The sequence below is a fragment of the Mustela erminea genome, chromosome 9 (assembly GCF_009829155.1).
Source record: "Mustela erminea isolate mMusErm1 chromosome 9, mMusErm1.Pri, whole genome shotgun sequence".
In the NCBI taxonomy this organism is placed as follows: Eukaryota; Metazoa; Chordata; class Mammalia; order Carnivora; family Mustelidae; genus Mustela; species Mustela erminea.
Window position 1 is genome coordinate 58,429,017 of NC_045622.1, and position 26,489 is coordinate 58,455,505.

The 26,489-nt window shown below is 38.5% G+C and overlaps 2 protein-coding genes across 7 annotated transcripts; both read right to left on the bottom strand.

The window, feature by feature from the left end:
- Nucleotides 1-15: 15 nt before the first annotated feature.
- On the bottom strand, nucleotides 16-21,296 carry LOC116599419 (olfactory receptor 51E2). 5 transcript variants are annotated; one of them, XM_032359241.1, is made up of 3 exons: nucleotides 21,022-21,296; nucleotides 4,073-4,509; nucleotides 16-1,568 (listed from the first exon to the last, which is right to left on the bottom strand). In XM_032359241.1, the coding sequence occupies exon 3, from the start codon at nucleotides 1,518-1,520 to the stop codon at nucleotides 549-551; it is 972 nt and encodes a 323-aa protein (XP_032215132.1). In that variant the 5' UTR covers nucleotides 1,521-1,568; nucleotides 4,073-4,509; nucleotides 21,022-21,296; the 3' UTR covers nucleotides 16-548. The 5 variants fall into 5 exon arrangements, with proteins under 5 accessions (XP_032215132.1, XP_032215129.1, XP_032215128.1 ...); XM_032359238.1 differs by lacking the exon at nucleotides 21,022-21,296 and adding an exon at nucleotides 16,008-16,096 and having other exon boundaries at nucleotides 4,325-4,509; XM_032359237.1 differs by lacking the exon at nucleotides 21,022-21,296 and adding an exon at nucleotides 16,008-16,096 and having other exon boundaries at nucleotides 4,203-4,509.
- On the bottom strand, nucleotides 9,086-16,096 carry LOC116599421 (olfactory receptor 51F2-like). 2 transcript variants are annotated; one of them, XM_032359244.1, is made up of 2 exons: nucleotides 16,008-16,096; nucleotides 9,086-10,641 (listed from the first exon to the last, which is right to left on the bottom strand). In XM_032359244.1, exon 2 carries the CDS (start codon nucleotides 10,604-10,606, stop codon nucleotides 9,662-9,664), a length of 945 nt encoding a protein of 314 aa, XP_032215135.1. In that variant the 5' UTR covers nucleotides 10,607-10,641; nucleotides 16,008-16,096; the 3' UTR covers nucleotides 9,086-9,661. The 2 variants fall into 2 exon arrangements, with proteins under 2 accessions (XP_032215135.1, XP_032215134.1); XM_032359243.1 differs by having other exon boundaries at nucleotides 9,086-10,607; nucleotides 16,008-16,093.
- Nucleotides 21,297-26,489: the final 5,193 nt, after the last annotated feature.

Sequence of the window (26,489 nt, forward strand, 5' to 3'; positions counted from 1 at the left end):
GTGTAAGCCTGATGATTCACAAACGTGTACCCCTGGGGCTAATAAAACATTATATGTTAATAAAAAATAAAAAATTTAAAAAATTCTTGCTACATATGTCAATCATACCATCACCTTTGATGGTCATGCATTTATATTTCAACATTGTGAATTTTCATTAATAAAAACTGTGAATTTAATAGATAAAAATGCTGTCTAGTTGTTGATTTAATATATTATTTCTCAGATTATTAGTCAGGTGGAATAATTTTTTCCCTGTTAAAAAACCAGTTGTATTTTTTGTCACTCTTCTTTATGTTTTTTACTACATATTGGAACATTGGTGGATTTTCTATTTTTGACTTTTGGTACAGTAACATTATCAATAACATTTTGACCTGTGGAAAGAAATCACAGTAGCCTCCAAACTTTCACCGCAAGCAGAGGCAGAATTTGGAGTTCACAGCAGAGAAAATCATTGATATGCTTATAGATAACTAGAATTAAGCTAGCTTTAGGAAATCCTTATGTCAAGCCATTAAAGATAAGGGAAAGTAGAGTGGTAATGATCACCTTCTCCCCACATCCTGAGGGTCCTTGTCGTGGCTGATCTTGAACATAGCTAGCACACGAGTTCTGATCTGTTTGGTCTTGGCACCGTAGATGATGGGATTGATCACAGGAGGCAGGAGTAGATAAACATCACCCATGAGAACATGCACAATGGGATCAAGGCTGTTTCCAAAACGGTGTACCACTGAGAGGCCAATGAGAGGAACATAGAAAGCTAATACCACACCGATGTGTGACACACAGGTTCCAAAAGCCTTGGCCCGCTCTGACTTGGAAGGCAGTTGTAGAACTGTTCGTATAATCAGAAAATAGGACAAGGAGATAAACAGAACATCCACGCCCATAACCAACAGTATGGCTGTAAGACCATAGATCACATTGGGCAACGTGTCTGCATAGGCCAACTTCATCATATCCTGGTGGACACAATAGGAGTGAGAGAGCACATTGGAGTGGCAGAAGGCCAGCCGCTTGATGAGCAGAGGCAGTGGGATAAAGAAGAGGGATCCACGGACAACAGCCACCATGCCAATCTGGGCTGTTACTGTATTGTTGAGCACTGCTGCATGGCACAGTGGGTGGCAGATGGCTATATAACGGTCAAAGGCCATGGCCAGCAGGATAGTGGACTCAATAGCTGAGAGAGCATGAATAAAAAACATCTGGGTAATGCAGGCATCAAAAGTAATCTCCCGGGAATCAAACCAGAAGAGGGCGAGGATCTTGGGCATGGTGGATGTTGACAAGGCCAGGTCAATTGCTGCCAGCATGCAGAGAAAGAGGTACATGGGAGCATGTAGGCTGCGCTCTGTCCTTACGATGAAGACCACGATGCAGTTTCCAAACACTGCCACGACATACATTGAAAGCAGGGGAAAGCCGATCCAAAAATGGGCTTCTTCTAATCCTGGGATACCAATAAGTACAAAGGTGGTATGTGTGAAGTTGCAGGAACTCATAGCTGGCATCGAGAAGGGGCGCTGGAGAGGGTGAGGTCACCCTGACAACCTGCTAGCCTGCTAGGACATGGAGCACAATCAGAGGCCAACCCTGGAAACCTGGAAACTGAATGCACCTTAGCTCTCCCTCTCCTACTTTTCCCTCTCACTTTTCCAAGCCCTTTAGGCTCTTTCATAAGCTCTGAAGCCCTCTTCCAAGGGGAAAATGATAGTTCAAACTCATTTATCAATTGCTCCTCTGCAGGTCCATTTACATTAAAATATTTTTAGATTTATTTATTTACTTGTTTATTTGAGAGAGCGAGAGCAAAAGAGAGAGCACCAGTGGAAGGACGAGGAGAGGGAGAGGGATAAGCAGACTCTGCTGAGTGTGAAGCCCAATGTGGAGTCTGATCCCAGGACCCCAAGATCATTACCTGAGCTGAAACCAAGAGTGGAATGCCCAACTGACTGAAGCACTCAGGCATCTCCCATTTACATTTTAAAAAATGGAATCTATTTCGCTAAGCATGATACGCTCTAGTTCCATCCATGTTGTCGCAAATGGCAAGATTTCATTTCTTTTGATGGCTGATATGAGGAAGTGGTGATGCAACATGGGGGCTTAAGTGGGTAGGAGAAGAATAAATGAAACAAGATGGGATTGGGAGGGAGACAAACCATAAGTGACTCTTAATCTCACAAAACAAACTGAGGGTTGCTGGGGGGAGGGGGTTTGGGAGAAGGGGGTGGGGTTATGGACATTGGGGAGGGTATGTGCTTTGGTGAGTGCTGTGAAGTGTGTAAACCTGGTGATTCACAGACCTGTACCCCTGGGGATAAAAATATATGTTTATAAAAAATAAAAAATTAATTATTTAAAAAAAAAAAGGAATCTAGAGAGAACAAAGTTTATCCCAAAATGTATCCTTTCCAAATTCTTTTGGACTCCTCCTGGCCCACACTTTCACTACCCAGATATTGGGTGGTCCTTTTCTTGGACAGGTGTTAAGAGTTACCCTACTGAGAACCCTTTCCAGGTATGTTCTTTTTTTTTCTTCCCTCAATTATTCATTCATTTTATAAGCATCTACTTATATGACCTACTATGTACAAGGCTACTTGCTAGATGCTCATGATACAGAGATGAAAGACACATCTTTTGCTCTTCAGATACCCTGCCTATGGCGGAAGATAGACAAGTAACCCAATTATTAGAGTTTTGGGGTGAGTGTTAGCCTAAGGTGTGCATTTAATGCATAGGATGGGGAGAGGCATGATCAGAGGAGACTTTCTGACAAAGATAATCCTTTTGATTAATTTTCAAACATGAGTAGGAAAGAGACAGAGAAGGGAATAATGGGTATATGAAGCCAGTGGGGAGGGGGATTTTTTTCCTTCAAATTTTCAGGATTCTGGATTCCCAGGTAGAAGGTCAGCAAGGGGAAAAAGAAACACAAAAATGACAATTTTTTAAAAAGATGAGAAAAAAACCTAAGGGAAAAAAAAAGTCTGGAAACTCCTTTGGGGTCATCAAATGAAAGGGAGTAGCTCTCTCCAGTGACTTATCTGGAGATGAAGGTGCTGGTAAGATATGTGGCCTCCATCAGATCCTAGCTGCCGGACTTGTCCCTTGTGAAGGCTCTTCTCTCTGCTCCTGGCTGATTTGTCTCTCTGCACCTGAAAGTGACTTCCAGGCTACCCTCTTGCCCTAGGGAAAACTTGGGTTGATCCTTGATACTCCTAGAGCTTTGGAAGCCCAGCATTGCTCTGCCCCTGCCATGCCACCCAAACACGTAGACTTTGACCTCATCAAATACTTTCCCTGCTAGGCTCCTTAGGTACCCTCTTCTTTAGAGCTAATTGCCTCTAAAGAGCTAAGGGCTTGGCTTCAAGAAGAAGGACCTCTGAATCTTGGGAATAAACTCTATAGGTATCTTCATCAATGATAGTTGGGTAAACTTATTCATCTCCCCAGGATTCTTCATCACTCCTGATCTGGGTCTTTACAGCAATTGCTCTTTAGGGGAGAGGGTTTGGAGAACAGAGGTCTTAAAATATAGTGTGATAAAATAGGAACTAAAATGTTTAACTTGGATTATCCCCATCATGGATAAGCAAAGAATATTCAAATCCAAGATCCAAAGATCACAGAATTCATACCTCTGACCACTATTTGTGCTTCTCCCTATCCTCAGATCTTATGTAAAGATGTAATAGCTACTCTCCTTGACAAATGTGAGATTCCAAATATGGGCCCACACTGCTATCAGAGAATGAGAAGCCTTTGTAATAGGCAGATAATTGTATCCTTAAATAAGATAAAAGTTTATATCTTATATCCATGCAACCATCTATGCATCTACCATTGGTAGTTTAGGGAGAGAGATTCAGAAATCTAAACAATTCAGGCTGAAAAGTCTGGGTAATGCTAAGGAAACTTCCCCAGAAGGAGGCCAGCTCACTAGACCTCTGTGGGGCCCAGAATGAAGGAAAAGGCATGGAGGGATTGCAGGGGGAGCACAGTAATGTATTTCCCCTTTCTCTAAGCCTCTTGCCCATGCTACTGTGTGAGTACCTACAGATACACGGGTCTTTATTGGCCACAGAGTTGGATCCTTTCCTGACTCCTCTTTCTTCAGGGCATCTTTTCTGCTTTTCTAGTATCAGTCGAAGGCTTTGGGCCATTATATTGTCTCCCCAGTTACCTACCCAGAATACCACATATTTCTCTCCCATGTTGTCTGGCTTTCTGGCCAAAGTGACCCTTGGCTAGATCCAATTTTAGCTTCTTTTTGAGTCTGGATGTGGCTTCTGCATTCATTATTACTTGCCTTTCTGTTCTGTCTGCTAGTGCTGTGGGATATTTCTTCTTAGCCCATGAAGATGCATTTGGGACACAAGGGTTTCTTCTTCCTGATATGAGACAGCTGTGGGGTCCTCGTGATCTCCTAAAATGGTAGGAGTTTGGCCTTCTCAGTCCTGGGTGAGGGTGCACTCACTTGAAATCCATGCAATCCTAGGAGAGAGCAGGTGGAGCTGGCTTACCCTTTCAAGTGCAGGCCTATTTATAATGCTTCCTAGGAGGCCCATGGGAACAGGCTGCGGGAGTATGTACTGAGGTCTCTGGGGCTTGGCGGGCAGGAGACAGTATCTCCATATTCACTTGTGTGTCAGTCCCACAGGCTTCCCACTTTTTCTGTCTGGTGTGTGTGTTGTGGGGGGTGATCAAGAAGGGGGCACTGCCACTGCCTCTGCCATCATTCCCACACTTACACATACAGGGATCTTGACAATCTATCCCCATTCTTCCAAATAACTCATACTCTCCCAGGTAGCAACAGTGGTTAGAGATTTTCCTCATTAACCACTCCCCTAGACATGACAGGCAACAGGGGTTTATGGTTATGTCCCTGGGCTCTAGGAATTCACCTCCTCTTTAAAAACCAAGATGGATACACAAAACCAGTAATTCCTATAACTCAGGATAAGAGCATGCATCTCAGTTTTTCATTTTCGGCTCTTCTTTTAGTTGATGAAATAGACCTTGAGATAGGGAAGTCACTCTCTTGCACCTGTGCTACAGATAAGAAATGAATGAGATGAAGGCTCTTTGCCTTGGTCGCAGAGTTTTTAGTGATATTGGTCAGAGAACTAGGTATTCTGATTCTTTATTCATCCCCATTTAACAAATATTTATCAGGGGCTTGCAATGTAACAAGATATGCAATTTTTTTAAACCCACCCTTATAGATTATATATCTTGATGAGAGGGACACACAGTCCATGGTTAATATGAGAAATGAAATAGTTTCTCCTTATAACTACCTAAGAAGAAAAAAATAAAGGGAAGAAGAGAACAGGTAAGTATTGGAATGGGCAGTTGAAATTTTAATTTGAAGTTGGCAGGGAATGCCTCATATTATGGAGACATTTGAGGACTACCCTGGAGGGAGCAAGAAATATATCCATGAGATCTCTGAGGAAGACCATACAAAGAAGAAAGACAAAAACTGCAAAGTTTCTGAGAAGGGAGTGTATCTAGGGGTTTAGAATAATAAGGAGGCTGGTGTGTCTGGGCAGAGAGAACAAAGGGAAGAAAAATAGATATATAGGGATAGATAATACGGAATTGGATTGTATAGGGCTTTATTGGACTTTTTACAGGTCAGTTAAAGTTTTTAACTTGGAGTCTGAATAAAGGTAGCTACAACAGCAGCCGTGTATTTAGTACTGTCCCAGCTTTCAGGAAAGTCTTCAATTCACTGTGAACATGTCAACTTTGGGTAGAGTGACATTTGATCTGCAAATCACCCATTCCCAAATGTTCAAACTACCCACTTCCTAGTAAGAAAAGCTTACAAGTTTCCAGGGTCATTGGATAGAGGGGCCATCCATAGGTTAGTGTGTATGTAAGGGGTGGTGAAGTAGAAGAGAAACATCTGTAGAAGTAGTGTGAACATCTTCGCTGTCTGGTCTTTAGACTGAAGTTCCTTCTCATTCTGATTTTTAGGACTTTGTGTACCCCATCATTTTTCTCTAAGTTTCTCCCCCCCCATAAACAAACAAATTTCTAGCCTGTAAATCTATATCATCTGAACTTTTTCAATAGTGAGTGAATGAGTCATTCAGTCATTCTAAGACCAGAATAAGTCCCTGGTCTTAGAAAGTGGGCACAGAATCTGTGATAAGAGAACAGTTATGAGAGAGTCTGAAAAGGGATGTCCTAAGAAAGAACCACAAGGTACTGCAAAAGCACCTGGAAAGGACACCAGACAGGCTTGAGAAATCAGGGAATGTCTCCAAGAGTTACTTCTTTTCTATGTTAGGAGAAGGGAAGTAGTGAGGGTGGTATAGAGGGAGGTAACAGCTTGTGCAAAGGTTTTTGAGTGATCTAGAGCAGTCACAGTTAAGAAAGGCAAGTGGTTCGTTGTGCCTGGAGCACTGAACAGAGGGCAAACAATGAGGCTTGAGATTAAAATTTCAACTGAGAGATAAATAGAGCCAGCCACTATTAGTAGCTAGTAGTAACAGGGATACTATTATTTTATTATGTGGCAGACCCTGGTTTGGGGTCTGGAATATACCACGAATGAACAAAATTCTTATTCTTTTTTTTTTTTTAAAGATTTTATTTATTTATCAGATAGAGAGAGGGGGAGAGAGCGAACACAGGCAGACAGAATGGCAGGCAGAGGCAGAGGGAGAAGCAGGCTCCCCGCCGAGCAAGGAGCCCGATGTGGGACTCGATCCCAGGACGCTGGGATCATGACCTGAGCCGAAGGCAGCTGCTTAACCAACTGAGCCACCCAAGCATCCCACAAAATTCTTATTCTTAAAGACCTTACCTGGTAATGGGGAAACTAGAGAAGAAATAAATAGGTATGTAATATTTTGGTGGGGGAAGGGAGTGCCAGGTATTAAACATAAGATAGGTAAGGAAGCGAGTAATTGCAGACAAGAATCGAGGGAGAGGAGGTGGTTGTTTTTTGTTTTTTTGTTTTTAAATTCTAATTAAAAAAAAATTTTTTTTTCATTTATTTATTTTCAGCATAACAGTATCACACCCAGTGCTCCATGCAATCCGTGCCCTCTATAATACCCACCACCTGGTACCCCAACCTCCCACCCCCTGCCCCTTCAAAACCCTCGGATTGTTTTTCAGAGTCCATAGTCTCTCATGATTCACCTCCCCTTCCAATTTACCCCAACTCCCTTCTCCTCTCTAACACCCCTTGTCCTCCATGCTATTTGTTATGCTCCACAAATAAGTGAAACCATATGATACTTGACTCTCTCTGCTTGACTGATTTCACTCAGCATAATCTCTTCCAGTCCCGTCCATGTTGCTACAAAAGTTGGGTATTCATCCTTTCTGATGGAGGTGGTTGTTTTTAATGTAGGAAGGTAACATTTAGGCAGAGACCTGCATGAAGTGAGGCAGGAAGCCACAAGGGTGTCTGGGGGAAGAACATTCCAAGTAGCGAGGACAGAAAGTGTGTAGTTTGGTGTTGAAACCTGTATGGTGATATTAAGGAAATATTTGGAGGTAGTACAGGTATAATAGAATGAATAAAGGGGAGAGTAGTAGGAGATGAAGTTGAGATGGTAGAGGGGAGTTAAATCATACAGATTCTCATGAACTATTCTAATGACTGTGAGTTTTCCTTGGGTAAGACAGAGGGCCACAGGACATGTTGAATGGAAGAAGTGGCATGCTCTATTTTATGTATTAAAATAATCATTCTAACTACCATGGGGAAAGTAAAGCAAAAGTGGATGAAGGAAGATCTACCAGGAGACTATTATGATGGCGGAGCACATGGTGGTATTAGTAGAAGTAGTAGAAAGTAGTTAGATTCCAGGTATCAATATCTGGAGTATCTGAAAGAAAGAGTCATCGGCATTTGCCAATAGGTTGGATATGGAGTAGGAGTGTCAGAGAGGTATCAGTAATAGCTCCAAAAACTCTATCTCAGCCACATGAAAAATAGAGTTTTTAAGTTAGGGAAGACATGGTTGATGTGAATATTAAGATATGTTTTTGGACATGATGAGTCTGAGATGATTATTAAACATTCAAGTAGGAGTACTGATACATAGGATATGAGTCGGGACTATAAATATTAGTTTGGGATTTGCCAGCATGTAGATGAGATTTGAAGCCATGATGCTAGATGAGATAACTAAAAATGGGAATATAATAAAGAATAAACAGGTCTAAGTACAAAATCCTAGAACATTCCAACATACAAAGATCATGGAAATGAAGACCAACACTAATGGAGACTGAAAATTGTAAAGCTTACTGAGAATTTTGACACCATCTAGTTATTAAATAGTACTGTTGTCACTTAATAAATTTCCTGTGGATATCACTTACTAATCCTTCCTTGCTGGATCTCATACCCCCTGTAGAGCCCATCTTTATGCAGTGATACCAATGCATCATTGAAATATGTACTTTAAATATTTGAGAATTAATGGCCATTCCTACTTGCTGGATTAAGCCATTATGTGAAGTAAATGGAATTAAACATTTCCAAGTAAATGACACAGATTGAAATTCATTTACAATTCTTAGTTATTTTTGAGTTTCTGCTGGGGCAGAAAGTTGATGGAAGGCAGAGAAAAATTCTGGAATATGTTTACTTAGGAAAGAACATAAAGTAGAAATATATTTGTATTTTTCAGGTTTGAAAATTCTGTTTTGGATTTTTTCTCCATAATTTGGTTGAAAATTTCTAGAGGATAGACTTGTGAGGTTTTTTGTTTGTTTGTTTGTTTATTTGTTTCTTTTGCTTCTTTATGTCCCCTAGTACAAATTACATGGACTCATATATATGTATCTGTACAAATTATATACATGTATACTCATATATAGTTTATTTTATTTTTTTTAAAGATTTATTTATTTATTTGACAGAGAGAGATTACAAGTAGGCAGAGAGGCAGGCAGAGAGAGAGAGGAGGAAGCAGGCTCCCTGCTGAGCAGAGAGCCCGATGCAGGACTCGATCCCAGGACCCTGAGATCATGACCTGAGCCGAAGGCAGCGGCTTAACCCACTGAGCCACCCAGGCGCCCTCATATATAGTTTATATTATAGGTAGCAACATAGCTAAAGTTAAGAGAGTTGGGGGACCATGGAATAAGTTTGCATGCATGTGAAATACGGTTCTGTTGTTTATGAGCTGTTTAAGCAAGAAACTTAATATTTTTGTGCCTCAATTTTCTCATTGATCAAAGAACTAACTACCTTTTAATGTTGTTTCAGATGTGTGTTAATAAATGCAAACCATGACTAGTCAAGGGAAATAATAAATGTTAGTAAAAATTATTATTGCATTTAGAAAAATACTGCCTATTTCTCATAAAGATATGGCTTTCTCATAATGTGTCATACCAACTGCTCTAAAGTAGACAAAGTCAGAAAATTCAGTTTGTTGGCAGAATAAACAACAGTTTAGAACAAACAGTGATGGATGGGAGAAATGATAGACTTAAGGCTTCATACTGCTCATTCCTTCTATTCTTATGTCTCTGTCTCTTCATCTGTAAAATAAAGGGTTGAGCTGATGTTCTAAATATATTCCAGCTTTAATTCTAAGTTTTTGTTTCATGATCATCAGCTTTGTTTTTAAATTGATAGTGTTAGGCCATCTCTAGAATTCTATGTCTCTTTGGAATAGATAGTTTTTATCACAGCTCTGCGTATTTGTTTGGTCTTCACACTGTAGATGATGGGGTTCATTACAGGAGGGATCAGGAGGTAAGTGTTAGCAATCATTGTATGAACATAGGCTGGGGCTCGTTTCCCAAATCTGTGAACAAAGGACAGACTGATCAATGGAAAGTAGAAAATAACAACAGCCCCAATATGGGAGATACATGTGCTGAAGGCTTTCTTCCTCTCTTCTGGGGATGCAATGCTGAGGACGGTCTTAATAATCAAAATGTAAGAGAGGAGGATGAAGATTGAGTCCACACCAACAGTAGAGATCATGGCAGTCAATCCAACTGCATTGTTGATCCTGGTGTCTGTGCATGAGAGCTTCATCACATCAGGGTGGAAGCAGTAGGAGTGGTGAAGCACGTGGCTGCGGCAGAAGGACAGTCTTTTAAGAAGTGCAACCATTGGTGTCAGCATTAGTGTCCCTCTGATGACAATTGCCACTCCAATTTGAGCTATTCTGGAATCAGTTAAAATGGTGGCATACCTGAGTGGATTAGAGATGGCCACAAAACGATCAAAGGCCATGGCCAACAGCACTGAGGATTCCATGACAGTGAAGAGTTTAATAAAGAACATCTGTAACAAGCAGGCATTAAAGCTGATCTCCCTGGCATCGAACCAGAATATACCCATCATGGTGATCAGGGTGGATATGGACAGGCCGAGGTCAGTGGTGGACAGCATGGAGAGGAAATAATACATGGGTTTGTGGAGGCTGGGCTGGGTGACAATGGCAAAGAGGATCAGGCTGTTTCCTGAGAGGGCGGTTATGTAGAGAAAGCAGAAGGGAATGGAGATCCAGATGTGGAAGGCTTCCAGCCCGGGAACACCAGTTAGGAGGAAAATGATGGAAGTAGATGTGGTATTCCAGAAGTTTGACATGCTAGATTAAAAACACAGAGTTCCAAGATGAAACTCTGAACAACAGCAATACTGTATTACTAGTATTAATGCAATTACAAATAATTTTATTCAACCAAAAACTAACCGAAGATGAATATTTATATACTCTGTAAAAATGAATTGCTCATTGAAATTGATAAAGGAATATAAGATTTCAACTGCTGTAGTAGATACTGTTCTTTTTCTTATATATACCTCTATCCATTATTTTTCTTTCCTGGGACACTTTGCTGGTAGCTATGTTCATATGATGCGACCTTTCCTTCCACTTCTCTAGCCAGAGATGACTGGGTGAAGGAAAGTCACTTTACTCAAGACTGGTCAATTATATTTCATCCTTTCTGGATTTTCAAATTGTGTTTAAGAGGTAGCAGCTTAGTTTGTCCATATAGTTAGCATCAGAGGAAAGTAGACTGGGGCTGTGGAGCAGCAAATTATATCAGCCTCAAGTGTAGAAAGCAGAGAAGCTTATAGACAATTTGGAAAGCCAGAAAATACTGAGAAAGAGATACTTATGATACAAAGTACCACCTATGAAATGCTAATAGATGGCTTAGGCACCAGTGCAGTCATGTGCAGATGTCTACAGTATCTAACCTTGAAAGTGACACCTGCAATGGCATCTGGTGTCTCATTTGGAAAGTGGAGTTAGAACACACATGCCTACCACCTTAGGGATAGAGGCCTCTGCCCCTCCCCCCATCTGTGATATAGCATGCTGCCTTGTTCAGATAGAGTTTTCTCTTGAACTGCCTGAAGACTAGTTGTTCTCCATTTTGTTAAGATATACTTCTCAGGAGATATTTAATAGAATTTTACTGTTTTGCTTTGGAGGGGAAGATATACCTTTACTAAAAGTCTGAAAGTTAACAAGTTTAACAGTTTTGATGTTTAACAAGTTCTCTTAGCACTTTTCATAAATATTTTGATTTTTGAAAACAATTTTAGTAATTATAGTTTTAAAAAATACATAGTGATCAGAAAGGCAAATTGAACTCTACTTAATAAATGAATAGTACTTATGATAATTAAAGAAATGGGTTCACCTCTCATGTTCCAGAAGTCTTTGACCTGTTTATTTACTATTAATTTCCAGAGCATAGGTCTTAGCTTTTGAGGTTAACAACTTCCTAGGGTCCTTGGGAGCTAGAGTAATTATGAAAAAGGGAACAGTTCAATTGTATATAAAAGGCTTGGGGTATCTGGAGAAGTCTTCTTAGGAAAATCAGTGCTTGAAAGATTGCTATGTTTTGTGTAAATAGAAATGAAGTATTCCAAGGCTACTAGAACAGCATATGTGAAAGTGTTGAGCCAGAATGAATTCTTAAAGATGTTAGAATCAAGTGAGGGAGAAGGAATAGTACTGTTTATAATAACTTCAGCATCTAGTGTACAGTGGTGAATGATAAAAAAAGGGTTATGGGGGTACAGAGTGTTTCCACAGGTGTTACTTATGTTTGGCTATCATGGAGATTTTCACAATGCTTATCACTATGGCATGCAATGATTGAGTTGTAACTTTGTTAGAGAGTGCTAAGAAATTTTATGAGATTTTTTAAAAAAATTACTATTAGAACAAAATATCTTTCATCCTAATTTCTTCCCGATTCCCTTTATATTATTTTGGTAATTCAGACAATGTGTAATTCATTACACATTTTCATTCTTGTCATTTTTTCCCTCCTCATTTTGTTGAGGAATCAGAAGAAAAACACAATGTGTAGGCTGAACTGATCTGAGCTGAGTCTGGCAGAAGAGAATTCCATCAAATTCCTTTCTTTCCATTTCTCTACAACTGTGTCTTCCTGTACCCTCTCCTTATCCATGCTGGGTACAGACACAGAAGATTCCTTATTCCTTTTTATAGCCAATAACTCCATCTAAGCTCTTGATCAGCCGTCATCAAGACTTAGTTCGTTTCAGTATCAAACTGGGAGCTCACTGGGTATTGTGTCAGCCCTAAGGATATGAAGCAAATAAAATGGCAGTGATTTGGTGCCTGAGAAAACCAGAGAGGTTGTTAATGCCTCATCTTTTTAAGGCTGAAAACCTTATCTTTAATTAGAGTCCAGGGACGTCTATGAAAATGAAAACTTACCAGTTTGGAGCACTACTACATGCCAGGCACCCTGCATATAAGAGGAATCAGAGACAAAGAAATACTACTAGCTGTAGAGTGCATCAGGTAGAGTATTTCTAAGTGATAAGATAGAATAGTGTAGAGTGACGGGTTCTGAGTGTGGGTATACATGAATGTGTCTGTGTGTGTTAAGAGGAATTAGCTCTAAGACCTCTTAACTAAGTAGATAAATTAGAACTGTGAAATGTTTTGATGGGTGGATGTGAGTTTACAAGGATGCAAAGCAGGAAAAGGGTGTTCTTGACATAGATAACAACATGGGCAGAAACTGAATAAAATAATAACAGGGTTTGTTGGACAACTACAAGAAAATTAAAATGCTGGAGGCTTAAGTATGATGCTGGGTGATGTGGGAGATGAGTGAGAGAAATCAGCAGGCCAGGACATGAGCGTCTTCATTCCACGGAAAGGAGAGGGAACGTCAATTTTAGTTGCAGAGCTAGGCATTTCCAAATATTTTATGAATAACTAAACAAATTATTTTTCATTTCTTCTCCCTTAACTCTAACAAAATTCCTTTCCTTCTTTAGTATCTTAGATAATACCAGTGGCTCCTTTTCTGGAGCTTCAGTTCTCAAGTTATACCCCAAACCATTAAGGAATTCTCCCTACACATTTATATAGATGCTTTCAACATGACATTAAGTTCAACTATGATAGATGGGCCATCTTTCTTAACCGGCTTCACTAGTAAGGGAAATAAGAGACAAACCCTATTTTCCCCTCAATTTCCTGCCTTACATTTTATAATGACAAAAAATATTATTTGAAGGACAGTCTGTCTGTGATTATTATTCCTTCACCTTCAGTAATAATCTGGGTTCTTTGTCTAATGGCTTTCGGGAAATTCTCCAACTTGTCACCAATGACTTTCTAAACACCAAATCCAAAAGTTTATCTTCAGATTTGTTTTTCTCTCTCTCATCTCAAATTTTTGCTGTTTTAGGCAACTTTTCTTGTCTTTTCTTTAGGTACTTTCTCCTTCATTAGCTTCAGTGATAGTTATTCTGTGTGAGGTTTTTTTTTTTTTTTTTTTTTTTTTTTCAAATTTCTTTATGGGACAGTGTTTTTGTTCTGTCTTTCCGGTTGTGGTGTTCTTTAAGAGTCTTTTTCTTTCAAGAAGCCCCTGGGTGTTTTTTTTTTTTTTTTTTGGTCTCTGGTATACTCTACTTGGGATATCTTGGTTTTTCCCATGGCTTTAAATAGCACTTATATTCAGATGACACGCAAATCTGAAATCTAATTATAGAGTCTCCTGAGTTCTATATTTCGAAAGTTAACAGGATCTGAAGCAATGGCAAAAATGTCTGGGCTGAAACTTGAAGGCAGTCGTGAATCCTGGAACTAGAGTGAGGTGATAAAACAGGCAATTTGGAAAACTAATGGGCAGCAGTCTGGAGAGCAGGTCAAAGCTCTCTGCTTGGTGACAGTGAACAAAAGTGAATAAGCTACTTTATCTACCCATGAGGCATACTCCCTCCTTGTAATCTCTCAGACACCTCCACCTCAATATGGGCCAAACGGAGCTCATTCCTTCCCCTATTCCAAACCCGGCTCTCTCTCCTATGTCTCGTTTGTCAGTAAATGACATCAAACTAACAAATCATCTCATCAGAGTTACTGCCCTCACCTTCACACATGTTCACACACTCTTCTCCCTCTCTTTCATCCTGTACATGCAAATGTTCATTAAACACTTGCAAATCGATATATTGACTTTACATCTAAAATGTCGAAAACTGGAGAATCCAGAGGTTTCTATTTGAGGGTCAAGTAATAGCAATGTGATTCATGGTGGGTGCTTGAAGCTGAACTTCATTGCGCTTTCCTTAATTGAATGAACTTACCTGTTCCTAACATCTTTGTTAGGGGGCTAATAGATTTATCAAGGGGAGGTACTAAAATTCTTTAAAACTACTCTATGCTGCCATCACCCTGGAATCTGTTCAGTCTATCCTCTCCAATTCTGGTACAACCTTCCTTTTCTTCTGTAAAATATAAGCTATAGTCTCCTAATTAATTTTCCTGTCCCCCAGATCACAGTGATGCTCTTCTTTCACTGCACTATTATGAGCTATGGCTACTATGACTTTAACTCCAGAACAGATGATATAGCTTTATCAGTATTGTCCAAGTCATTGCTAATGGCATCGCTATAGTGTGTGACTGATCTCTGTTCAGATCCTCACTCAGACACTAACTAGTTTTGAGACTATTTGTAACAATAATAAAAAAATATTACTCACAACAACAGCTACCATTTATTATTGGAATTTGTTCTGTGAACATTACAGTGCTAAGCATTTGAGAAACATTCTCTTAATTCTTATTACAACATCATTTGGCAAGTATTACTAAATTCACTTTGATTCCCCTTTTCTGGTAACCGAGTATGAGAGAGGTTATGAAACATATTCAGAATCACACCCAGCTAGTGAATGTCAGAATTGGGATTTTAAACCCAATTTAAAAAAAAAAATTGCTCCCCCAAATTATGGTTTCATGTATAAGTAGTGTAAACTTTCTTTGATGCAGTTTCCTCATCTATAAGGTAGACTATATCTTGCTCCTAATAGAATGCCTGGCATGCAGTAAATGTTCAAAATTTTTTTTTTAATTTTTAGTAAGAATAATTGGGCTTAAGAATGATTCCTTCAGCTCCTGACAGCTTTTTTGGCTTTTTCAAGTACCAAACCACTATAATAACATATATAGCACCCTGATTAAGTCATTTGCTTAACAAACCACAAACTATTTTTAATTTCTTGAGGAATCTCCACACTGTTTTCCAAAGTGGCTGTACCAACTTGCATTCCCAGAGGGGGAGGCAAACCATGAGAGACTATGAACCCTGAGAAACAAATTGAGGGTTTTAAGGGGGAGGGGGTGGGGGAAGATGGGTGAGGTTGGTGGTGGGTATTAAGAAGGGCATGTATTGCATGGAGCACTGGGTGTGGTGCATAAACAATCTTGGAACACTGAAAGAATAAAATAAAATTAAACAAAACAAAACAAAACAAAACAAACCATAAACTTTGCAACCCACACAAGGCAGAAAAATGACCTTTTGCTGCAGGTTTCCTGAGAATAAATAATTCTATAAATTCTGCTGTGTATCTCAGCCTACCATCTGACTATCTCATCTAATTCTGAACATTGTGAGGAAATTCTTCCTGTGGATAAAAAAATTTAGCTCACCTAGAGTCAAGTCTTTTCTTTGAACAAAACAGTTTTACTTACAGAATTTGTACTTGTCCCTCTCGGGCTGACTCAGAAGGCTGAGGAGACTTGATTCCAGGGGAGGACAGAACTTATGAGGAGACTTGTTGCAGCCTGAATGGAGACAGGCACAGAGCTGAGAGGCCCATTCCTGGTGGTGGTGTCACTCACTGTGTCTCCAGGGGTATGGCGGTTCCCAGAAGACTTCTTTTGCCTTTTACAGTCTTTGTCTGTTCCATTACGCAATTACTCATTGTGGTCATGTGCTTTATAGGCTGATGTAATTTTTTTTCCCCTGGGCCCTCTTATTGAAGTGGGTTTTTTTTACAAAAACAATTTTAAGACATAATTCACATATCATAAAATTCACCCATTTAAAATGTACAATTCAATAGTTTTTAGTAAATGTACCCAGTTGTACATGCATCATCATGGTCTACCTTTAGAAAATTTTTATTAGAAAGAAAATTTTTATTTAAAAGAAATCCCATGCCCATGGGCAGTCACTCTGAAGAGGATTTTAAAAAATGAAATATTATACTAAATTGCTAAAGGGAATATCATCTGGTGAGTGTAAGTCACATTCCACTCAGTAACTCGTTAGCATCTATTACTATTCATGGTAGTCCTGTTTCATTAGCCTACCTGTGCTTTTTAGCAGCCTGTCTTTTATAACTAGGAAAAAACATAATTTACTCATCTATACACACATCCAGTAAAATATTGCATAAGACTGTCCTTTATTCTAAACATCATGCTAAAGTGCTGGAGATTAAGAAAGTGGGGGTGGGGATTCAACACTGTTCTTACTGTCCATGGTCTCTTAGTTTAGTATAGAATCACACTTAACTGATAATTACCAATACTGATAATTAGTGATAGTGTTCTCTTAGAGGCATGAACCAAATACATTTTTATTTACTTTTTCATAACTTAATCTATTTTCTATTTTGAATCCCAGCACACTAACTGGAAGGAAACTGACAAAAATAACTTGGGATTCCCCCTACTTGTGTTTAAATGTTGCGGATCTTACATTGTACCAAGAACTTAGACTTTGCGGGTGGTGGATCTGGCCGGTAATGCAATCTAAAAAGAGGTGACAATTGCTCTCTCTAGTCTTTAGTAAATAGAGTACCCACAGATTGATGTAGACTGTCCATCTTTTCTACTTATGGTTCCTTTAGATCCTTAGATGTTCCCACCATTTCTGGACCACTCTAGAACATGTGAGTCTTGAAGTCTACCCTTGATTTCTGTCTTATACTCTGCATATAAGCCTGCAGATACTAATATCTTTGAAATTATACCTGGAATGTAATCAGACTTCATCACCACCATAAGTGCCTCCTTTTTCTTAAGCACCATTATCTCTCACTTGGATAATTTCAATAGCTTCCTAACTATTCTCCCTGCTTCCATCCTTATCTCTCCCTACCACCCAGTCTGTTTCATCACAGAAAAGATCTTGGCCTGAAATACTTTATTCTTTATAATGTAACAACAAACTTTATCATGCATTCTGTACCCAAAATATTATGAAGTGTTTTTGGTAGAGGAAATGGCACCCCACAAAGATGTCCACATCTTAATGCCTGGGACCCGTGAATATATTACCTTTACACAGTAGAAAGGATTTTGCAGATGTGATTGGTCTGGAAGACCTTGAGATGAAATTATCCTGAATTATGTGGGTGGGTTCATTCTAACACACGAGTCCTTAAAAGTGGAGAAACAGACGTGGCAGCCTGAGAAGGGCTTGATCTACCATTGCTAGCTTTGAAGATGGCAGAGGGTGGGAGATAGTGAGCCAAGGAGTGGGCAGTCTCTAGAAGGAGAAAAGGCAAAGGTATTGTTCTCCCTTATGCCCTCTAGAAAATAATGCAGCCCTGTTGATGCCTTGATTTTTAGCTCCGTCAGAGTCAGATCAGTCTTCTGACCTACATGACTGTAAGATAATAAATTTGATGAAAGAATCCCTTATCACTTTGATTTATACAGTTACCAAGGATTAGAGAATTTAAGTAACTTACTTAGGTCTCTCAGTTAATAAGTGTCACAACCACTGTTTGAAGCTTGGGCTATTGGGAACCCTTTAAAGTTTTAAAACCCATTCTCCAGAGAATCTCCACATGCCATTCATCTGCCACTAATTCCAATTCAAATTGTTCTAACCCAACAGCATGTATGCATGGTTATGTGCTAGCCTGGATGTTAACATTCTGTCAGCTGTATATACTTGTATTTTGCATATGAAGGTTGATCTGTTATATCTCCTTACCGTGAACTTCTTGAGACCTTTGGAAACATTTTCTCTACCAGTCTGGGCAAATTCTAGGGCAGTGACTGCATTCCCATAAATCTCAGAAACTTCTTGGGAATTGTGTTTATTTATCTCCTGGCCAAAAGAATGTTACTTTTTCTCATAGCAATAGAATTATAAAAATATTTTAGTATACTCTGAGCCAGAGCTTGGTGCATGCACATGGAACTGGTGTGCATAGTGGTAGAGCACTGACACACATTGTACTCATACTTTCAAAGGATGGTCCTTCTCACTGCCCTACTCTCATGCCAGCCCAGCAGAACAATAACTGGTAATTCAATTCAACCTTCTGAAAGTCTGAACAAAATGCTCCTCAATAAAATCCCTTAGCAATAGGAATATGCCATTATCAATCTGTCAATATTAATACCACTGAACCTGGGAAACATACCACAGTCTGTAATATTACTGGACTTCATGTTAGTATTTTCCAAACTTGTTAACCCAAACAGGAAGAAGAGAATTAGAAATAAGAAAAAATGTGCCATGGCAACTTGCAATAAATGTTATTTATTAAATGTCAATATTTTACTACAGTAAACAGTAAAATATCCTTGCCTGTCAAATAAGAAGAACTTTTAAAATATTTTATTTATTTATTTGAGAGAGACAGAAAGAGAGAGAGAGAGCACAGAGGAAGAGTGAGAGGGAGGAGCAAGCTCCCCACTGAGCAGGGAGCCTTGACACTGGGCCTGATCCCAGAACCCTGAGATCATGACCAAAGCTGAAGGCAGATACTTAACTGACTGAGCCACCCAGATACCCCCAAATTAGCAAATTGTTAAGAAACTTATAATACACAGTATTATGTTGCTGTGTTATCATGGACTTAAGCATTGTTTTGCAGTGTTCATATGAACTTTCTGGAAGTGTATTTTCCAGTATATTGTTGGCTTAAAAGGTCCATTAAATTCTATTTCTAGAAATTTACTCAGAGGAAAAATAGAGATACAGGCCACATTTTATATAGAGGAACATTTATTGCAGTGGAAAATGTAGGAAACAAAAATTCTCAATGACACAGAAATAAGTATTTTATCTAGTCATATTAGCAATAGCTGATATGGATGGTCACCCTGAATCAAGAAATGGGAAAACAGGATTCAGGACTGCAAGTTTTCTAAGGCATTAAACAGTGTAGGTTCTAAAAGAAGCAGTCTAAGACAGGAACAAGAGGCCAGAGGCAAATCAGATAATTTAGGATTAATATATCCAAATAGTAGAGGCAAACCTAAAAGCAAGCAAAGAATAACAACAAAAATTGTACTGCATCAGTAATTGTGTTTAGAAATAATCTATTTGCTATTTACAAAAAATACTAAGGTCCTACAACTTCTACTAGCCCTCCAGAGTCTAATGAAAGTCTTTCTCTTCTCTTGGATTTAGTCATGTTGAATTATGGTAATTCTACCCTACTTATTAAACATTCAATTTTAGAGGATAAAGAAATGTAGCTCTTCCTTTCCTCTGTCTATCACCTTTTTCTGGCTAGTCCTATGATTCCTACTTATCCCCTTCCTCTCTGATCTCACCATGTCTTATACATGCTTCTATCAACATTCTTCATGCATTCATTTATCATTACAAAAATATCATATGCATATTATATGTCTGTTATTGAGTAAGATTTGAGGGTATGATAACAGTGAACACAATGGATATTGCCCGAGATGTTACAGAGTTTAGTGGAGAATAAAATTAAGTATGTGGGAAATTACAATATTGTGTTACAATTACTATAAAGGAGGAAAATTAATAGAGATCTCTGCACTAAAAAACCAATAGTATTGACATCACCTGGAAGCTTGCGAGAAATACAGGAGATCAGATGTACTGAGTCATAAACTGCATTTTTGCAAGATACCTAAGGGAATTAAGTGACATTCAAGTTTGAGAATGTAGATCAAATGGATGTTGAAACCTTGCCCTATATGGTCAAGGGAGGCTCGCCAAATATAATTGCTAAAACGAGATCTGAGGAAATAAGAAGGACTTCCTGAAGGGAGCTAGGGATGAGTGTAGTAGCATAGAGGGTAGGGTGAGGAGATGATAGAAGGTTAGGGAAATGTTATGGACATGGTCAACAGCTGTGGTGTTTTATCCCATAGGCATACTGAACATAATATTGGGGAAGTATAATGCAAGAGAAAGCTAAGAAACAAAAACAAACACAAAACAAAGGAAAATAAAACACTCCACAATATTCAGCTTCCATTAATTTAGCTCTACTTTTATAATCATAAAATCTTAGAACAAGTTATGTGGTGTATAAACAATGAAGTTTGGAACACTGAAAAAATATTAAATTAAAAAAACAAATTCAACATCACTTTATGATAAAAATTCTCAATAAATTGGTTATGAAGAAAAAATCTTAGAACAAGTTATTTTAATTTTAATATAAATGTAAACTTTATGTCAATAAAAAATAAAATCTTTTTTGAATTACATTTGAGACGGAATTAGGAATCAGTAAATAGCTTAATATTGCCTTGGAGAACAAGGCTCAGAGATGAGCAAAAGCGGGCCTTGTTTAGGGAGTTGAAGATAAATTCAATAAGGTTGAAGCAGAGAAAGTGGAAAGACAGTGCTTACAGGTTGGAGCCAAAAGTCCTGCAAAGCCAGATTCCTCAGGGAACTGAGAAGACAAAGGATTGGAAGCAGGGTGATGTCCTAATTAGATTTGTTTTACTATGGTGCTTCTCTTACCTGTCAGAAATGTGAACTCCTTGAGGGTAGAGACCATTTCTTCTTGATATCTGGCGCATTGTATCTGACACATATCATTCACTACGTAATAATTTATGAAGATTTCTATATTAATGAAAAAATAATTATAATGGCAAGCAATAACAATAAATATTAACAGTAGTTAATAACCTATTATGAGAGAGTACAAAGTGTCCTGGGCTGACTTTTCTATGGATTGGTATTGGGTCACTTTTTTTATTGCAAAAAGTAAACCACTGAAGAGGATATAATTATTTTCCCCATGTGAAAATGAAGAAATGAAAGTGAAGTGGTTACATAACTAGCCCAAGGACATACGTCTGGTGACAGAGTTGAGCTTTGAAGCCTGGCTATCTGGTTTCAAATTCTTTGATTTTAACCAATGCTTGTCAAGTCTAAATAGATAGGTGAATGCAGAGAAGCTATTCAAAGTATTCAAGCCCTGCAACAGGGCAATTAGAAAAGGCACTTTATCAACAGAATGAATACTGGCCATTATGCCCTTTGCTTGTGTATCCACTAATCATTAAACTTGGGTTATTGGATGGTTGAAATCCCTCAGTTTGCACTGGAAAAGAACCAGACGTTTTCCTAATAATGTACCATCTCCGGCAGTCCTCCTCATGGACCAGTGCCTTTAGATTTGAATGCTTCGTGTGGCCAGCAAGATTTTCACATATATATCCCTGTAATTGCCTGGGCATCCTCATTTACTTCTGTGTCTTGGAAATATCTGTTTGATTTGTGTGTGTTTTCCCATTGAATTTCAGTCATTTCATGGCAAACTTATCCAGGGCTTGGAAAATGCCTGCCCTGTTTTTGTGTTTTCTGTGGGGAAGACTATGTATCTATTAGTCCTGAAGGTTCCTAAATGGATGACATATTTTATCAGGCTTTGGATGAGCTTTTGGAAGGAATTGTGTCTTCCCAGACTCTCCTGGGGATCTAGAATCTTGTGACAGAAGAAAAAAAAATTCAACAAGACAATTAAGGCCTCTGCGGCAATGCTAATGACAATAAATACTTCATTCTTTTTTTCTGTCTAGCAGACCTTTGCAAGACAATGTCCCCTTGGCATAGATTTTGTGCCAAGAAGTATATTAAATTAATTACTGTTCTTGAGACTACCAGCCCTCTCAATTTGCCTTTAATTGTCTAAGGCTGTATTAATGGCCAAAGGTTGAAGGCTGCTTATCAGTACCCACAGTTTTAACAGAAGCTGTCTGCCAGATATGGCTAATGTCTCTACCACAGAGGTGAACATATTAGTGTCAGTTTTAGACCAATTATCAGAACAGACTAGTGCCTTTGTAAGATTGAAAGGGACATACAAGGGACTCAAAATTTTGTATTCTTTTTAGTTCCTTCTTTTTATTTTTTAAATAGACTGCTCTTTTTAAAAAGATTTTGTTTAAATTCAATTAACCAGCATATAGTACATCATTAATTTCAGATGTAGTGTTCAATGATTTTTCAGTCGTGTGTAACACCCAATTCTTTAGAGAAGTTTAGGTTCACAGCAAATTGAATGGAAGGGGCAGAGGTTTCTCATATATTGCCTTTGCCCAAATGTCCATAGCCTCCCACCATTACCAACATCCCCCACCAGAGTGGTTCATTTCTTACCATTGATGAACCTTCACTGACACATCATTATCACTTGAAATCCATAGTTTACATTAGGGTTCACTCTTGGTGTTGTGTCTTCCATAGGTTTAAACAAATTTATGACCCATGTATTCACCATTATAGTAACATCTGGAGTATTTTCACTGCCCTAAAAATCCTTAATGTGCCATGCCGCCCATTAATTCCTTACTCTTCCCTAGCTCGAGGCAAGCCACTGATCTTTTTTACTGTCTTTATAGTTTGCCTTTTCCAGATTGTTACATAGTTGAAAGTATACAGTATGGTGTCGTTTCTGACTGGCTTCTTTCCCTTAATAATATACATTTAGGTTTCCTTTGTGACTTTTCATGGCTTACTAGCTCATATCTTTTAGCACTGAAAATATCCCATTTTGTGGATATATCATACTATATTTATCCACACCTATTCAAGGACATCTTAGTTCCTCCCAAATTCTGACAATTATGAATAAAAGCTACTATAAATATCCACATGCAGTTTTTATGTAGCTATGTTTTCAACTCCTTTGGGTATATAAGGAATGTAATTGCTGGATTGTATGGTAAGAATATGTTCAGTTTTATAGGAAATTGCCGAACTGTCTTCTAAGGTGTCTGTACCATTCTGTATTTCCACCAGCAATGAATGGGAGTTCTTTCTGCTCCACTTCCTTGTCAGGATTTGGCAGTGTTGTCAGTGTTCTCGATTTTTGCCATTCTAAAATAATTATGGGTTTAATTTGCATTACCCTGATGACATATGATGCAGGGCATTTTTTCATATGCTTGTTTGATGAATCACTTCCTTTTACGTTGTCATTTTGTATGCCTGTGTACAGGTTAGCAACACTTCTCAAATATTCAGAATGCCCAGGAACAGTGCGGGCTTTGAACCAAATACTATTGCACTAGCCTCAGTGAATATAGTTATTCAGCAATTCCTTTCCTACCCAGTTCAACGTCTTATGATTTCTGTGACCCTGGCAAATGCCTGGTGAGCAAACTCATGGGTGAACCATTAAATGCTGCTTCTCTCTTACTTTAACCCTGTGCAAAGCTTTGACTTTATAGCTAGTTTTTCAGGGGTCAGAAAGCTCTTGAATGAGACTTGGACTCCTGGAATCTCCAGGATTTTTCTTTGTTGTAGTAAGAGTGAAGCTAGACTGCAAAGTAATTGCACTTCATGGTCTGTTTTTCAGGGTACAAAGGGTTAGTGGGACACAGGTGTGTAGAGTTCTCTCCTAGGAATTTGATTTTCTGTTGGGAAAATGGCTCTTACCAGGCAGCTTCTGGGCCCCTTATAAACGCTGCTTTTCTGAGAGCTGATACTTGAGTCATTCTCTATGAGTTTTCTTGGCAAAAGAGAAGTTCTTTGGTGATGGTTTAAGGAGACTGGGCTGATCAGAAAATATTTCTCTAGCCTTAGCACAGAAGGATCTTTCTGCCCATGTTTGTGAGGTTGAGATAATCTCTCTCTCTCTGGCTTTGAAAGACTCTCTGCTGTTGCTTGGGATGACTCTTCAAAGAACAGGGCATAGGAGAAAATGACCCCCCTTTCCTGACTCAAGATTTCTTCTTTGCATGAGGTCAGTGTTTTTGAGCATTGAAATCTTTTCTGAATACATCAAGGACTGTACAATTTTCAGATAATTTATGAAGCCAACAGGTCAGAGAAAATTGGTGAATGTAGTAGTACATATCAACAAATTTCATGTATTATATAGATTTTAAAACAATGTAATAAAATATACATTAAAGCTATGAAGTTATGAGCATGTATTAATTCATTCAACATATTTTGAAAATTTAATTCCTTTTAAATAAGTAGTGGCAAAGCACAGAATTTGAAGTCAGAGAGAACAGAGTTTAATTCTTGGATTTACCATTGTCATGTTGGATAAATGTGAGAAAGTAATATGATTCCGCTGAGCCTTGGTTTTCTAATCTTAGCTTCAGTTTTTCATCTGTAAAAAAGGAGCTCAAAAGACCCAGTGCATGTGGTGATAGTGATGGAGGCAAAGCTTTGTAGTGGGGGCAGTCTATATGTTCTTCGTAGTCTGGTTCCAAGGTTGTGTAAGTCATACAAGCCCTTGTCTTGTCTTGGAAGATTTCTCCACTGGGGAGAAAGAGACATTTAGCTATATCTTTCCATGAATGCTTATTTAATATTTGCTCATTAGTTTTAGTGCAAGAGGACCCAAGGGGGCTTAATATTTATAGAATTTTTTTAAAAAAAGCTATTCTTTTCCCACAAGATTTACTAATGGAGTTCCCTGCGGTAGAATAGTCCTACTCTGTTTCCCTTTGAATAAAGAGACCATCAGAAGCATGCAAAGCAGTGGATAGAAGATTCAAAGAAAGAGATACAATGAAGTAAATTGTTTGTTACACAGTAGGCATTTAATACATTATTATTTTTATTACATAGAAGGCTAGTTTGGATTCTTAGATAATCCACTGCAATCTCTTAATTCATTTAACTATAATAAAAAGATCATTAACTTGAGAACCTGATTCCTCATCTTCAAAACAAAGAGGATATGATTTAAAGGTCCTTACAACTTTACATAGAAAAATTTATTTTTATCACTAGGTCTGTCTTTGAGCAAATCCATAGTACCAAGGATGAATACCAGATTAGTGTTAGCTGATCTCCTATTTTAATATATGCCAATATTGTTATGAACTTTATTCATAATTTGAAGGGGCTGTCTGTCAGGAATCACCATATATGCCTGCTGTTAATTGTTTAAGGTCGATTACTATTAACAGATACAATGAATTCATTCATTGAACAGATACTCTTAGAAACTGTTGTGACAGGCATTTTTCCTGGCTCTGAGATCAGAGGTCTGAAAACACAAGGCTTTTCTTTCCTGAGGTTATATTCACCTTAGTGGCATGCCTCTGCACTCTCATCTCTAGGTGCCCCTGTCTTTTTTGAAAATACTGCTACTCTCTAGGGTTCTTCCTCTGACCTCCTTTTCACTGTTCCTGTAACAACACATAAGCCTTATTATCAAGGCAGGAGTCCCTTTGATAGGAAAGCAAAGGTAAGTACATATTCTAATTCTTACATGTAAGTCACAGGAAAAAGTCAGGTTTGTCTTCCAACTGAGGTCCAAATATTGACGCGAAACTCATGGATTTTATTTTATTATACATTGCCCCTCGATTCAAAATTTTTAACCATTAATTTTTTTATGTGTTTGAGTTCTCAAGAGGCTTCCTGTATTGAACAATTGTTTCTTTTCTTCTCTTCAAATGCTGTCTTCACATAATGAATTATTCCCACTCTGGCCAAAGCCAGTGCCTGTTCATACAACAGAATGAAACTCACCAAGTTGACTTACACTTAGGTATGTTCTTCACCAGAGTTATGGACAGACCTTCTTGGAGTACCAGATCTAATTCTACTTCTGTCCACTGTAGACACCGACAATTTGTAGATATTTAAATATTTGTTGAGTGAATACATACATCCATGAATAAAAGAGGAACATATACCTTAAAAACCAAGCATTATTTCTGTAGGTAAAAACGGGGTGTCAGGAAACTTAGGACAAGAATCAGTATAGCAGAACTTCTTTAATCCTACAGATGTTTTGATCTGGGTGACATGCTCATATCCTAGGAGAGGAGATGCTTTACAGTCATCATCCCCCACTTGAATGTAGATGAATCCAGACTCATGAGGGTTTCTGAGGGACCACACCCCTAACCCTTCCATTCATTTTTTTATCCTTTGGCAATAATGGACAATCAAGAATCTTAATCAGGTAATTCTGCTCCAATTATTATCTGTTAGTCTGCGGTTAG